Source organism: Notolepis coatsorum (genome assembly GCF_963971535.1).
Source record: "Notolepis coatsorum genome assembly, chromosome: 16".
Lineage (NCBI taxonomy): Eukaryota > Metazoa > Chordata > Actinopteri > Aulopiformes > Paralepididae > Notolepis > Notolepis coatsorum.
The window spans coordinates 4,662,275-4,677,489 of record NC_140180.1 but is presented as its reverse complement, the minus strand read 5'-3'; the positions used below and the strand labels follow the sequence as shown (position 1 = coordinate 4,677,489).

Below are 15,215 nucleotides of genomic sequence, written 5' to 3'. Positions count from 1 at the left end.
TCAACATAACCCATTCGAACCATTCCGAACAGGAACAATGACAACTGGCCAACATAAATGTTTTCAAATTAAATATAATTACAATAAATTCCTTACCTTATCATTGTTTGGTAAAGTCTGAGTCCGGTTATAATAAGTGTCTCCTCCATTAATACTGATCAGCTCCGCATCTACAGGCGGATACGGCGCGGGGAAAACCACTACGTCACTCTTCAGTGTGTCTGAGCTGAAACACACGTCATACTGCTGAGTAGATTTAGAGTAAGACCAGCTCCCGTCAGGGTGGGTGGTGATCATTGGGGCGCTGTACCTGCTGAAACTGTCTGTCCTGTGGCATTTGACAGCTATTAAACTGATAAGGCTCAGTAGAAAGATCACTGACACCGAGGCGATGGCGATCAGCAGATACAGGTTAAAAGAAGAGAAGCTCTCCTCCTTTATCGGTACATGTCTGAATTGAGTCTGGATGTCACCTGTGTCTTCAACCACCACTACATCAATAGACACAGTCGCTGACAGGGAGGGTTCTCCACTATCAGAAACCGACACCACCAACGGGTGAGATTTCAGGTCATTGTCACTCATTCTCCTCTTAGTCCTGATTTCTCCGGTGCTGGTTCCGATTCGGAAGAGGTTTAATCCTTTGGGCTCAGAGATGTGATAAGAAAGCAGCGCATTGTAGCCAGAGTCTGCGTCTACAGCCCTGATCTTGGCCACAAAGTAGCCCGCTTCAGCAGAATAGGGAATGTTCTCACTGTTAACAGAGCTGTGCTCAGAATAGGGCGCGAGAATCCCGGGACTGTTGTCATTCTCATCCAGGATAAAAACGTTCACAGTCACGTTGCTGCTGAGCGGAGGAACACCAGAGTCTGTGGCCTGAACTTTAAACTGGAACGTGTTTAACTCCTCGAAGTTAAAAGACTGCAGACTGACTAGATCTCCTGTTTCTGAGTTGATATTTACAACTGATCTTATTGGAATTTCTTTAGAAGAATAATCTAATAATGAATATGTCATTTTAGCATTTTCATCTAAATCAGCATCATCTGCAGAGACTGTTTTAATAATTGCTCCGACTGGACTGTTCTCTTTTAAATAAACATTAATCACGGGTTCTGAGAAGCGAGGTGCGTTATCATTTACATCAGAAACGTGTACAGTAACAACACTGGTGCTGGAGAGAGGCGGGGTCCCTTCATCTGTAGCTGTGATGGTTACGTTATACTGAGATACACTCTCTCTGTCTAGAGGTCCGTCTACTATTAGTGAATAATAGTTTTTGTAATTTGACTTAAGATTAAAGGGAACAGAACCAATAATGTTGCAGTTGGTTTGACCATTCTTCCCTCCGTCTTTATCATTCACATTAACTAAAGCGACAACGGTTCCTATCTCAGCGTCCTCTCTCACTGGGCTCATGAGTGACGTCACAGATATTTCTGGAGCGTTATCATTAACATCAACAACCTCAACTAACACTTTAGAATATCCACTGCGTGGAGAATGTCCCTGGTCCGTCCCTTGCACACGTAGTTCATAGGCTACGTTTTCCTCGAAATCCAAACTTGCCTTTACAGTAATTTCACCACTTCGTGAATCAATGGCGAATTTGTCAACAGAGTCTACATTCCTGCGTTTCATAAAGGAATATATAATCTCTGAATGTAGACCTTCATCTAAATCTGTGGCGTCTAGTTTCAATATGGTTGTGCCCACAGAAACATTCTCGCTGACACGCACTTTATAAAGTGATTTGCTGAATAATGGCGTATTATCATTCACATCGATTACATTGACTATGATCTGTAAAGTCCCTGTTCTAGGAGGCTTTCCTCCATCTATAGCAGTCAGTGTTAGTTTGATAACAGACTGTTTCTCTCGGTCTAACGCTTTCTGCAGCACTAACTCAGCAGACACGCTCTGATCTCCTCCGCTCTGCACATCCAGGGAGAAATATTCATTAGCGTTCAGCTTGTAGCTCTTTACCGAGTTACTGCCTGTATCTGCGTCGTTCGCTATCGGGAGAGGATATCTCTCTCCGGTAGATGATGACTCCGAGACATTAAACACGTGATTCTCTTCGAGGAAAGACGGTGCATTGTCATTAATATCGAGAACGACAACTTCAATTTGATGAAGATTCATAGGATGGCTCAATATGGCCTCTATATTCAACGAACATTTTAACGCATTCGGGCAAAGCTCCTCTCTGTCTATCCTCTCATTAACAAACAAAACTCCCGTTCTCAGATTAGCCTCGAAATATCTCTTACTGTAACCGGACACAATCCGTAGACCCCTCTCTTCCAGGTCCTGTGCTTTAAGGTTTAAATCCTTTGCGAGATTCCCCACCGCGGTGCCTTTGTCCACCTCCTCTGACACGGAGTAGGAGAGCTGCCCCGACACCGCTTCCCAGTAACACTCCAGCAGCACAAGCACCAGATATGTCACAATAGAGCTCCTTCCACTCGGTAAAGACATGATTCCATCCGACGTGAGCAAAGCATAGATCCACGTATACGATTTTGGCCAAAAACATCCAAATATAAATGTATTTTTTAAACACTATCGAATCATAAAGCAAATGGAGATCATCCAACAGTCCGTACTGCCTCGCTCTGCGTCTCTTTGTAACAAAGCCCAGAGAAACATCATCATCGTCATCCTCTCAATCTGGGAGTGGTCTCGAGCCTCCGAAGAGAAGATCTCAATGTTATGGTCTACAGTGTCGCCAAGTGGTGATTTAAGATAACTACACTAACATAAAAATAACAATTGGGGGTTGGATTCGAATTTTTCAATATTTTACGTTTTAATTGATTTCAACTTGAAAGGGAAGTTATATTATAGGTCAGGTATTACGTAGTTTAAAAAAAAATATATAAAATAGCTACTAACAATTGGCTATTTAATTGTACCTATTGATATGCATCATATGAGTGCAATGTGTTTCAGAATCATGGACAGAGTCCAACTCTTATAGATGGCAAAGGGGGAGGGGGGGGGTAATCCTTGTCAATACTATAACGAGGGTCGACTTTGGAGCAAACATAGAGAGAATAGTCTTTCTCCCTATAAACAGTCTGTATGACTGATCTATACAAGACATGGATCTATACAAAGATCGTTGGACGTTTGATAATTTTTTTTAAATGATAAGAGACGCAAAACATTGTAATTCAGATCTCAGCAAAGGACATGTCCAATAGGACTGCTCTTACTTTCAGAACCACGGACAGGGGAACTGGAAACTGGAAACTCTGGAATCCAATGGAATTCAATGAAAAAAGGATGTAAACTGTACATGTCTCAGTGGCCAAAACAAGCAAAAGACACCATTCATGATCTCTATGTTTGACAACTGGAAACAGTGATGAAATGAACCTCTCTCAATGTAATCACCCACAGTGATCAATAGCCAATACAACATTTTAAAATTAACAATTTTTATTCTATAGTGTATAGACATGTAACAGTGCCTACAGAACTTCATAGAAACATAACAATTAGTTTCAGCACCATGGACAGAGTAAAACCCAGTCGAGCAAAATGTCCCATATCATTGCTGTTGAGTTCAGGACCATGGACAGAGAAGGAATGATATACCCTCATTGGTATGTGTAACTGTTTGCAGTAGCCTACTTTTCAGATGTATGCTATGTTAAATTTTTGCTGCCTGTCTAATATGAGTTTGTTGAGCTATCCTGATTATTTCAAATGTGATAGGTCAATGAGTGTGTTCTATTTTATTTAATTGAATCAATCAATCAATCAGCCAACCAGACAAACAACCTGCCATGCAGCCGACCAACCAACCAACCAACCAACCAACCAACCAACCAACCAACCAACCAACCAACCAACCAACCAACCAACCAACCAACCAACCAACCAACCAACCATCCAATCAATCAATCAATCCACTTTATTTAGGCATAAAGAAAAATACTGATTAAATACGAAAGCTCTACATTAGCACCTTAACGTAATATTCAAAATGACTTACCTGTCCTGAATTTGGTAACGTCTGAGTCCGGTTATAATAAGTGTCTCCTCCATTAATACTGATCAGCTCCGCATCTACAGGCGGATACGGTGCGGGGAAAACCACTACGTCACTCTTCAGTGTGTCTGAGCTGAAACACACGTCATACTGCTGAGTAGATTTAGAGTAAGACCAGCTCCCGTCAGGGTGGGTGGTGATCATTGGGGCGCTGTACCTGCTGAAACTGTCTGTCCTGTGGCATTTGACAGCTATTAAACTGATGAGGCTCAGTAGAAAGATCACTGACACCGAGGCGATGGCGATCAGCAGATACAGGTTAAAAGAAGAGAAGCTCTCCTCCTTTATCGGTACATGTCTGAATTGAGTCTGGATGTCACCTGTGTCTTCAACCACCACTACATCAATAGACACAGTCGCTGACAGGGAGGGTTCTCCACTATCAGAAACCGACACCACCAACGGGTGAGATTTCAGGTCATTGTCACTCATTCTCCTCTTAGTCCTGATTTCTCCGGTGCTGGTTCCGATTCTGAAGAGGTTTAATCCTTTGGGCTCAGAGATGTGATAAGAAAGCAGCGCATTGTAGCCAGAGTCTGCGTCTACAGCCCTGATCTTGGCCACAAAGTAGCCCGCTTCAGCAGAATAGGGAATGTTCTCACTGTTAACAGAGCTGTGCTCAGAATAGGGCGCGAGAATCCCGGGACTGTTGTCATTCTCATCCAGGATAAAAACGTTCACAGTCACGTTGCTGCTGAGCGGAGGAACACCAGAGTCTGTGGCCTGAACTTTGAACTGGAACGTGTTTAACTCCTCGAAGTTAAAAGACTGCAGACTGACTAGATCTCCTGTGTCTGAGTTAATGTTCACCATTGTAGACAGAGGCAATGAGTTACTGTTACTGTTTAGAAATGAATATCTCACCTGGCCATTTTCATTAATGTCAACATCAACTGCAGTTACAGTTTTAATAATTGCTCCGACTGGACTGTTTTCTTTTAAATATACGTTAATAACAGGTTCAGAGAAGCGAGGAGCGTTATCATTAACATCAGAAACGTGTACAGTAACAACACTGGTGCTGGAGAGAGGCGGGGTCCCTTCATCTGTAGCTGAGATGGTTATATTATACTGAGAAATACTCTCTCTGTCTAGAGGCCTATCAACAACGAGTGAATAATAGTTTTTATAGTTAGATTCCAATTTGAAAGGGACCTTGTTTGCAATATCACATTTCACTAATCCATTTGTGCCTCCATCTTTATCCAGGACTGAAACCAGAGCAATAGCAGTGCCTACTTTAGAATCCTCCTTCACTGTGTTTAGTAGTGACGTCACAGTGATCTCAGGAGCGTTGTCATTGAGGTCCACCACCTCTACCAGCACTTTACAATGAGCGGACATCGGGGGTTGGCCTTTGTCACTCGCCTCTACACGGATCTCAAACGCTTTCCTTTCTTCAAAGTCAATATTGCCCTTTACGGTTATAACACCAGTCTGAGGGTCGATTTCAAATACATCCAGTATGTGGTCTTGATCTTTTCTTCTGAGAGAATATACAATTTCACCATTCAGGCCATCGTCTGCATCGCTGGCACTTACAGTAATTATCGTTGTGCCAGGCAGTGTGTTTTCAATTACTCTAGTCTTATATAGAGATTGACTGAATATCGGAGGGTTATCATTATTATCCAAAACATTAATAACAAGCTGTGAGGTACCAGATCTTGGGGGAGAACCTCCATCTACAGCAGTGAGAGTTAGATTAATAACGGGCTGTTTCTCGCGATCTAAAGCTTTCTGTAGCACTAACTCAGCAAACACAGTGTCTCCTTTGTGCACTGCGAGTGAGAAATGTTCATTAGGACTTAACCTGTATGTACTGACTCCGTTTTTACCAACATCTGCGTCTGATGCTTCAGATAAAGCAAATTTCATTCCTGGCAACGTATTCTCTGCAATATCCAAATCTTGTGATTTGGTTGTAAATGTCGGGACATTATCATTTGCATCCAAAATGTCTACTTCAATTTGGTAAAGCTTTAAAGGGTTGTTTATCACAGCTTCTACACTGACTGTACATTTGGCTTCGTCTGCGCAAAGCTCCTCTCTGTCTATCCTCTCGTTGACGTACAGAATGCCAGTCTTCAGATTTACCTCGAAGTATTTCCTCTTTGATCCGGTAACAATCTGAAACATACGGGACTCCAACTCCTGGACGTTGAGGTTTAGATCCTTAGCGATATTTCCAACAGAAGTCCCCGGGTTTAGCTCCTCTGACACGGAGTAGGAGAGCTGCCCCGACACCGCTTCCCAGTAACACTCCAGCAGCACAAGCACCAGATATGTCACAATAGAGCTCCTTCCACTCGGTAAAGACATGATTCCATCCGACGTGAGCAAAGCATAGATCCACGTATACGATTTCAGCTAAAAACATCCAAATGTAAATGTATTTTTTAAACACTATCGAATCACAAAGCAAACGGAGATCATCCAACAGTCCGTACTGCCTCGCTCTGCGTCTCTTTGTAACAAAGCCCAGAGAAACATCATCATCATCATCCTCTCAATCTGGGAGTGGTCTCGAGCCTCCGAGGAGAAGATCTCAATGTTATGGTCTACAGTGTCGCCACGTGGTGATTTGAATGAACTACACTCATTTAAAAACATGTCTCAAAAATGTTGTTTCATTCAAATGAGCTGTCAAAATAATAAAAGAAATAGAAGCTATTTTGTGCTTAAATATTTGAAATACAAAGGCTTCACAATAGCATTACCTATAGAAAGTTAGCTATACAATGACTGCTATTTGTTTCAGCACCATGGACAGAGTCCAACTCTTTGGTACATTATATTGTACAATGCAAGTGATAAAGGTATAGTCTAAATAATCACGTGTTTGTACATACTTTAAAACAAATAGAAAATAATGTATAGACCTTATTAAATGTGACAACAGAAACATTCTATAGGTCCTCCTAAGATTATTTCCTTTTGCAGTGTTTGCTATCAATAGCTGACCGGAAATACACTTTGGCCCAAGCTGTTCCCCTAGAAACCGAATACAACTCACAATGTCTATATAGAACTGAATAACTAGCCTATTTAAGGTAGAATGAACTCCAGACTGTGAAATGACAGTAGTCCTAATTCAGATACCATCTCGAGTAAGATTTCCAGTTTGAATAAACAACTGGTGGTTTTCAGGACCATGGACAGAGAAACACATTGCTGGCATTGGTATGGACAAGATAATGACGTTTTCAGAAATTGAGTGCAACAAACAAATATCTGTTGCATAATAAATAGCCTGTAAAATATACTACTAATAACGCATAATGCAAAATATAATTTACAAAAAGATATTTCGCTCCATGTTCAAAATAACCCATTTGGAAAAAGAACAATGATAACTGGCAAACATAAATGTTTTCATATGAAATATAATTATGATAAATTCCTTACCTTGCCGTTGTTTGGTAAAGTCTGAGTCCGGTTATAATATGTGTCTCCTCCATTAATACTGATCAGCTCCGCATCTACAGGTGGATACGGCGCGGGGAAAACCACTACGTCACTCTTCAGTGTGTCTGAGCTGAAACACACGTCATACTGCTGAGTAGATTTAGAGTAAGACCAGCTCCCGTCAGGGTGGGTGGTGATCATTGGGGCGCTGTACCTGCTGAAACTGTCTGTCCTGTGGCATTTGACAGCTATTAAACTGATGAGGCTCAGTAGAAAGATCACTGACACCGAGGCGATGGCGATCAGCAGATACAGGTTAAAAGAAGAGAAGCTCTCCTCCTTTATCGGTACATGTCTGAATTGAGTCTGGATGTCACCTGTGTCTTCAACCACCACTACATCAATAGACACAGTCGCTGACAGGGAGGGTTCTCCATTATCAGAAACCGACACCACCAACGGGTGAGATTTCAGGTCATTGTCACTCATTCTCCTCTTAGTCCTGATTTCTCCGGTGCTGGTTCCGATTCTGAAGAGGTTTAATCCTTTGGGCTCAGAGATGTGATAAGAAAGCAGCGCATTGTAGCCAGAGTCTGCGTCTACAGCCCTGATCTTGGCCACAAAGTAGCCCGCTTCAGCAGAATAGGGAATGTTCTCACTGTTAACAGAGCTGTGCTCAGAATAGGGCGCGAGAATCCCGGGACTGTTGTCATTCTCATCCAGGATAAAAACGTTCACAGTCACGTTGCTGCTGAGCGGAGGAACACCAGAGTCTGTGGCCTGAACTTTAAACTGGAACGTGTTTAACTCCTCGAAGTTAAAAGACTGCAGACTGACTAGATCTCCTGTCTCTGAGTTAATATTCACTATTGTAGACAGAGGCAATGAGTTACTGTTACGGTTTAGAAATGAATATCTCACTTGGCCATTTTCATTTACGTCAGCGTCAACTGCAGTCACTGTTTTAATAATTGCTCCGACTGGACTGTTCTCTTTTAAGTAAACATTAATCACAGGTTCAGAGAAGTGAGGTGCGTTATCATTAACATCTGAAACGTGTACAGTAACAACACTGGTGCTGGAGAGAGGCGGGGTCCCTTCATCTGTAGCTGAGATGGTTATATTATACTGAGAAATACTCTCTCTGTCGAGAGGCCCGTCAACAACTAACGAATAATAGTTTTTATAGTTTGTCTCCAATTTAAAAGGAGCGTCACTCTTTATGTCACAATGAATCGCCCCATTTTTGCCTCCATCTTTATCCAGAACTGAGACCAGAGCAATAGCAGTGCCACTCTTAGCGTCCTCTCTCACTTTGCTCAGTAGTGACGTCACAGTGATCTCGGGAGCGTTGTCATTGAGGTCCACCACCTCTATCAACACTTTACACTGAGCAGCCATCGGGGGCTGGCCTTTGTCGCTCGCCTGCACACGCATCTCAAAGGCAGGGTGTTCCTCAAAGTCAATATTTCCTTTGACGGTTAATACCCCTGTGTCTTGGTCAATTTGAAACATTTCTAAAATATGATCTTGGTCTTTTGTGCTCAGCGAGTAGGAGATCTCCCCGTTCATTCCCTCGTCGGCGTCTGTTGCGCTCACTGTTAGTACCGTTGTTCCAATAGGAACATTTTCCGAAATGTTTGTTTTGTATAATGATTTAGCAAACACTGGGATATTATCATTTACATCCAAAACATGAATTATTATCTCTGATGTTCCTGACTTAGCGGGAGTTCCACCATCTACAGCGGTTAGCGTGAGTTTAATGACGGTCTGTTTCTCTCTGTCTAGTGCCTTCTGCAACACTAACTCAGCAGACACACTCTCTCCTTTGTGGACCGTTAAAGAGAAATGCTCGTTAGTGTTTAGCTTGTAGGTATTGATGCCATTCTTTCCGACGTCTGCGTCGTAGGCCGATAGTACGAGGAATTTAGAGCCTGGTAATGTAGTTTCGGCTATGTCAATATTTTGTGATTTAGCACGGAATGACGGGTAGTTATCATTTACATCTAAAATATTCATTTCTATTCGGTAAAGCTTCAGCGGATCGTTTATAACGGCCTCTACGTTTACGGTACATTTTGGTGCCTTTGAACACAGCTCCTCTCGGTCTATCCTCTCGTTGACGTACAGAACGCCAGTCTTCAGATTTACCTCAAAGTATTTCCTCTTTGATCCGGTAACAATCTGAAACATACGGTACTCCAACTCCTGGACGTTGAGGTTTAGATCCTTAGCGATATTTCCAACAGAAGTCCCCGGGTTTAGCTCCTCTGACACGGAGTAGGAGAGCTGCCCCGACACCGCTTCCCAGTAACACTCCAGCAGCACAAGCACCAGATATGTCACAATAGAGCTCCTTCCACTCGGTAAAGACATGATTCCATCCGACGTGAGCGAAACATAGATCCACGTAAACGATTTCTGTCAAATAATCCAAATATAAATGTATTTTTTAAACACGATTGAATCACAAAGCAAACGGAGATCATCCAACAGTCCGTACTGCCTCGTTCTGCGTCTCTTTGTAACAAAGCCCAGAGAAACATCATCATCATCATCCTCTCAATCTGGGAGTGGCCAAGAGCTTCCGAGGAGAAGATCTCAATGTTATGGTCTACAGTGTCGCCATGTGGTGATTTGAATGAACTACACTTATGTAAAACCATGTCTCGAATATGTTATGTCATTAAACATTGAAAAGTGCTGTCAAAATAATAAAGGAAGTACAGCTATTTTGTGCTTAACATTTCCAAATACCAAGTATTCATAGGCACAATACAATTACCTATAGAAAAGAAGGCTATAAAATGACCTCTAAGCGTTTCAGCACCATGGACAGAGTACAACTATTTGGTACATTACATTGTAAAACGGTAAATGGTGCATTTATTTAGCACTTTTATCCAAAGCGCTTTACAATTTTGTTCCTCACATTTGACCCATTCACTCACACATTCACACATGACAGCAGAGGCGACCATGCAAGGTGCCAACCTGCTCATCAGGAGCAGTTAGGGGTTAAGTGTCTTGCTCAAGGACACTTCGCCAGGCTGGCCAGGAGGTGCGGGAACAGGGAACCTCCGGATTACCAGACGACTGCTCTACTTCTCGAGCCACTGTCGCAAATCATAAGAGTATAGCCTAAATAATCATATTTATTTATTTATTTTTTAAATGTTACATAATTTAAAACGAGTAGAACCAATTGTATTCAGAAGTTTTCAAACGTGACAACAGAAACATTCTGGTCCCAAGATTATTTCCCATTGCAGTGTTTGCTATCAGTAGCTGACCGGAAATACACTTGGGCTGAAGTTGTTCTCCTAGCAACGGAACTCAACTGACAATGTCTATATATAACTGAAAAACTAGCCTATTAAGGTAGAATGAACTCCAGAACTCCAGACTGTGAAATGACAGTAGTCCTAATTCAGATACCATCTGAGTAAGATTTCCAGTTTGAATAACCAACTGGTGGCTTTCAGGACCATGGACAGAGAAACACTTCACCATCATTGGTATGGACAAGATAATGACCTTTTGAGAAATGGATTGTAACAAACTAATATTTGTTGCATATTAAATAGCCTGTAAAATATACTACTAGTAACGCATAATGCAAAATATTATTTATGAAAAGATATTTCGCTCCACGTTCAACATAACCCATTCGAACCATTCAGAAAAGGAACAATAATAACTGGCAAACATAAATGTTTTCATATGAAAAATAATTACGATAAATTCCTTACCTTATCATTGTTTGGTAACGTCTGAGTCCGGTTATAATAAGTGTCTCCTCCATTAATACTGATCAGCTCTGCATCTACAGGCAAACATAGAGAGAATAGTATTTCTCCCTATAAACAGTCTGTATGACTGATCTATACAAGACATGGATCTATACAAAGATCATCAGACGTTTGATAAAAAATGTTAAATGATAAAAGACGCAAAACGTAATTCAGATCTCAGCAAAGGACATGTCCAATAGGACTGCTCTTACTTTCAGAACCACGGACAGGGGAACTGGAAACTCGGGAATCCAATGGAACTCAATGAAAAGAGGATGTAAACTGTTCATGTCTCAGTGGCCAAAACAAGCAAAAGACACCATTCATGATCTCTATGTTTGACAACTGGAAACAGTGATGAAATGAACCTCTCTCAATGTAATCACCCACAGTGATCAATAGCCGATACAACATTTTAAAATGTACTATTTGTATTCTATAGTGTATAGACATGTAACAGTGCCTACAGAACTTCATAGAAACATAACAATTTGTTTCAGCACCATGGACAGAGTAAAACGTTTTTTTACACTGCAATGTGAAATGCCTATGAAAAGAGTTGGCTATATATAAAGCTGTTTCACCAGAAAGAAGCAAGACGAGAAATATATATTTAAAAGTGAGGGAAAAGATGTCTGCATAAGCTGTGACCTACTTTCAAAAGTAAAATGAAATTACATCAGCCCTACTGATGATTCAAATCACACCCAGTCTAGCAAAATGTCCCATATCATTGCTGTTGAGTTCAGGACCATGGACAGAGAAGGAATGATATACCCTCATTGGTATGTGTAACTGTTTGCAGTACTTTTCAGATGTATGCTATGTTTAATTTTTGCTGCCCGTCTAATATGAGTTTGTTGAGCTATCCTGATTATTTCAAATGTGATATGTCAATGAGTGTGTTCTATTTTATTTAATTGAATCAATCAATCAATTAATCAATCAGCCAACCAGACAAACAACCTGCCATGCAGCCGACCAACAAACAAAACAACCAACCAACCAACCAACCAACCAACCAACCAACCAACCAACCAACCAACCAACCAATCAATCAATCAATCCACTTTATTTAGGCATAAAGAAAAATACTGATTAAATACGAAAGCTCCACATTAGCACCTTAACGTAATATTCAAAATGACTTACCTGTCCTGAATTTGGTAACGTCTGAGTCCGGTTATAATAAGTGTCTCCTCCGTTAATACTGATCAGCTCCGCATCTACAGGCGGATACGGCGCGGGGAAAACCACTACGTCACTCTTCAGTGTGTCTGAGCTGAAACACACGTCATACTGCTGAGTAGATTTAGAGTAAGACCAGCTCCCGTCAGGGTGGGTGGTGATCATTGGGGCACTGTACCTGCTGAAACTGTCTGTCCTGTGGCATTTGACAGCTATTAAACTGATGAGGCTCAGTAGAAAGATCACTGACACCGAGGCAATGGCGATCAGCAGATACAGGTTAAAAGAAGAGAAGCTCTCCTCCTTTATCGGTACATGTCTGAATTGAGTCTGGATGTCACCTGTGTCTTCAACCACCACTACATCAATAGACACAGTCGCTGACAGGGAGGGTTCTCCATTATCAGAAACCGACACCACCAACGGGTGAGATTTCAGGTCATTGTCACTCATTCTCCTCTTAGTCCTGATTTCTCCGGTGCTGGTTCCGATTCTGAAGAGGTTTAATCCTTTGGGCTCAGAGATGTGATAAGAAAGCAGTGCATTGTAGCCAGAGTCTGCGTCTACAGCCCTGATCTTGGCCACAAAGTAGCCCGCTTCTGCAGAATAGGGAATGTTCTCACTGTTAACAGAGCTGTGCTCAGAATAGGGCGCGAGAATCCCGGGACTGTTGTCATTCTCATCCAGGATAAAAACGTTCACAGTCACGTTGCTGCTGAGCGGAGGAACACCATAGTCTGTGGCCTGAACTTTAAACTGGAACGTGTTTAACTCCTCGAAGTTAAAAGACTGCAGACTGACTAGATCTCCTGTCTCTGAGTTGATATTCACCATTGTAGACAGAGGCAATGAGTTACTGTTACTGTTTAAAAATGAATATCTCACCTGGCTATTTTCATTAACGTCATCATCAACTGCAGTTACAGTTTTAATAATTGCTCCGACTGGACTATTCTCTTTTAAGTAAACATTAATCACGGGTTCTGAGAAGCGAGGAGCGTTATCATTAACATCAGAAACGTGTACAGTAACAACACTGGTGCTGGAGAGAGGCGGGGTCCCTTCATCTGTAGCTGAGATGGTTATATTATACTGAGAAACACTCTCTCTGTCTAGAGGCCCGTCAACAACGAGTGAATAATAGTTCTTATAGTTTGATTCCAATTTGAAAGGGACCTTATTTGCAATAGCACATTTCACTAATCCATTTGTGCCTCCATCTTTATCCAGGACTGAAACCAGAGCAATAGCAGTTCCTACTTTAGAATCCTCCTTCACTGTGTTTAGTAGTGACGTCACAGTGATCTCGGGAGCGTTGTCATTGAGGTCCACCACCTCTACCAGCACTTTACAATGAGCGGACATCGGGGGTTGGGCTTTGTCACTCGCCTCTACACGGATCTCAAAAGCTTTCCATTCTTCAAAGTCAATATTGCCCTTTACTGTGATAACACCAGTCTGAGGGTCTATTTCAAATACATCCAGTATGTGGTCTTGATCTTTGCTTCTGAAAGAATATACAATTTCACCATTCAGGCCGTCATCTAGATCGCTGGCACTCATAGTAATTACCGTTGTGCCAGGTGTGGTGTTTTCAATTACTCTAGTCTTATATAAAGATTGACTGAATATCGGTAGGTTATCATTAATATCTAAAACATTAATAACAAGCTGTGAGGTACCAGACTTTGGGGGAGAACCTCCATCTACAGCTGTAAGAGTTAGATTAATAACGGGCTGTTTCTCACGATCTAAAGCTTTCTGTAGCACTAACTCAGCAAACACAGTATCTCCTTTGTGCACTGCGAGTGAGAAATGTTCATTAGGACTTAACCTGTATGTACTGACTCCGTTTTTACCAACATCTGCGTCTGATGCTTCATATAAAGCAAATTTTGCTCCTGGTAACGTATTCTCTGCAATATCTAAATATTGTGATTTGGTTGTAAATCTCGGGACATTATCATTTGCATCTGTAATATCTACTTCAATTTGGTAAAGCTTTAAAGGGTTGTTTATCACGGCTTCTACACTGACTGTACATTTAGCTTCCTTCGCACAAAGCTCCTCTCTGTCTATCCTCTCGTTGACGTACAGAACGCCAGTCTTCAGATTTACCTCGAAGTATTTCCTCTTTGATCCGGTAACAATCTGAAACATACGGGACTCCAACTCCTGGACGTTGAGGTTTAGATCCTTAGCGATATTTCCAACAGAAGTCCCCGGGTTTAGCTCCTCTGACACGGAGTAGGAGAGCTGCCCCGACACCGCTTCCCAGTAACACTCCAGCAGCACAAGCACCAGATATGTCACAATAGAGCTCCTTCGACTCGGTAAAGACATGATTCCATCCGACGTGAGCGAAACATAGATCCACGTAAACAATTTATGTCAAATAATCCAAATATAAATGTATTTTTAAAACACTATCGAATCATAAAGCAAACGGAGATCATCCAACAGTCCGTACTGCCTCGTTCTGCGTCTCTTTGTAACAAAGCCCAGAGAAACATCATCATCATCATCCTCTGAATCTGGGAGTGGTCTCGAGCCTCCGAAGAGAAGATCTCAATGTTATGGTCTACAGTGTCGCCATGTGGTGATTTGAATGAACTACACTTATTTAAAACCATGTCTCAAATTGTATTTACATTGAAAAGTGCTGTCAAAATAATAAAAGAAGTACAGCTATTTTGTGCTTAACATTTCCAAATACAAAGTTTTCATAGGCACAATACAATTACCTATAAAATGACTTC

The 15,215-nt window shown here is 41.6% G+C and overlaps 3 protein-coding genes across 3 annotated transcripts; all 3 read right to left on the bottom strand.

The window, feature by feature from the left end:
* Positions 1 to 78: 78 nt before the first annotated feature.
* On the bottom strand, positions 79 to 6,385 carry LOC311242454 (protocadherin alpha-4-like; the record flags this gene model as incomplete). Its single annotated transcript, XM_084331417.1, has 3 exons — positions 79 to 941; positions 2,274 to 2,421; positions 4,007 to 6,385. 3 exons carry the CDS (start codon positions 6,383 to 6,385, stop codon positions 79 to 81), a joined length of 3,390 nt encoding a protein of 1,129 aa, XP_084187543.1.
* Positions 6,386 to 7,453: 1,068 nt separating this feature from the next.
* Positions 7,454 to 9,850, bottom strand: LOC311242453 (protocadherin alpha-8-like; the record flags this gene model as incomplete). The annotated part of the gene is made up of 1 exon (XM_084331416.1): positions 7,454 to 9,850. The coding sequence occupies one exon, from the start codon at positions 9,848 to 9,850 to the stop codon at positions 7,454 to 7,456; it is 2,397 nt and encodes a 798-aa protein (XP_084187542.1).
* A 1,438-nt stretch (positions 9,851 to 11,288) lies between these two features.
* Positions 11,289 to 14,799, bottom strand: LOC311242452 (protocadherin alpha-8-like; the record flags this gene model as incomplete). Its single annotated transcript, XM_084331415.1, has 2 exons — positions 11,289 to 11,300; positions 12,421 to 14,799. 2 exons carry the CDS (start codon positions 14,797 to 14,799, stop codon positions 11,289 to 11,291), a joined length of 2,391 nt encoding a protein of 796 aa, XP_084187541.1.
* Positions 14,800 to 15,215: the final 416 nt, after the last annotated feature.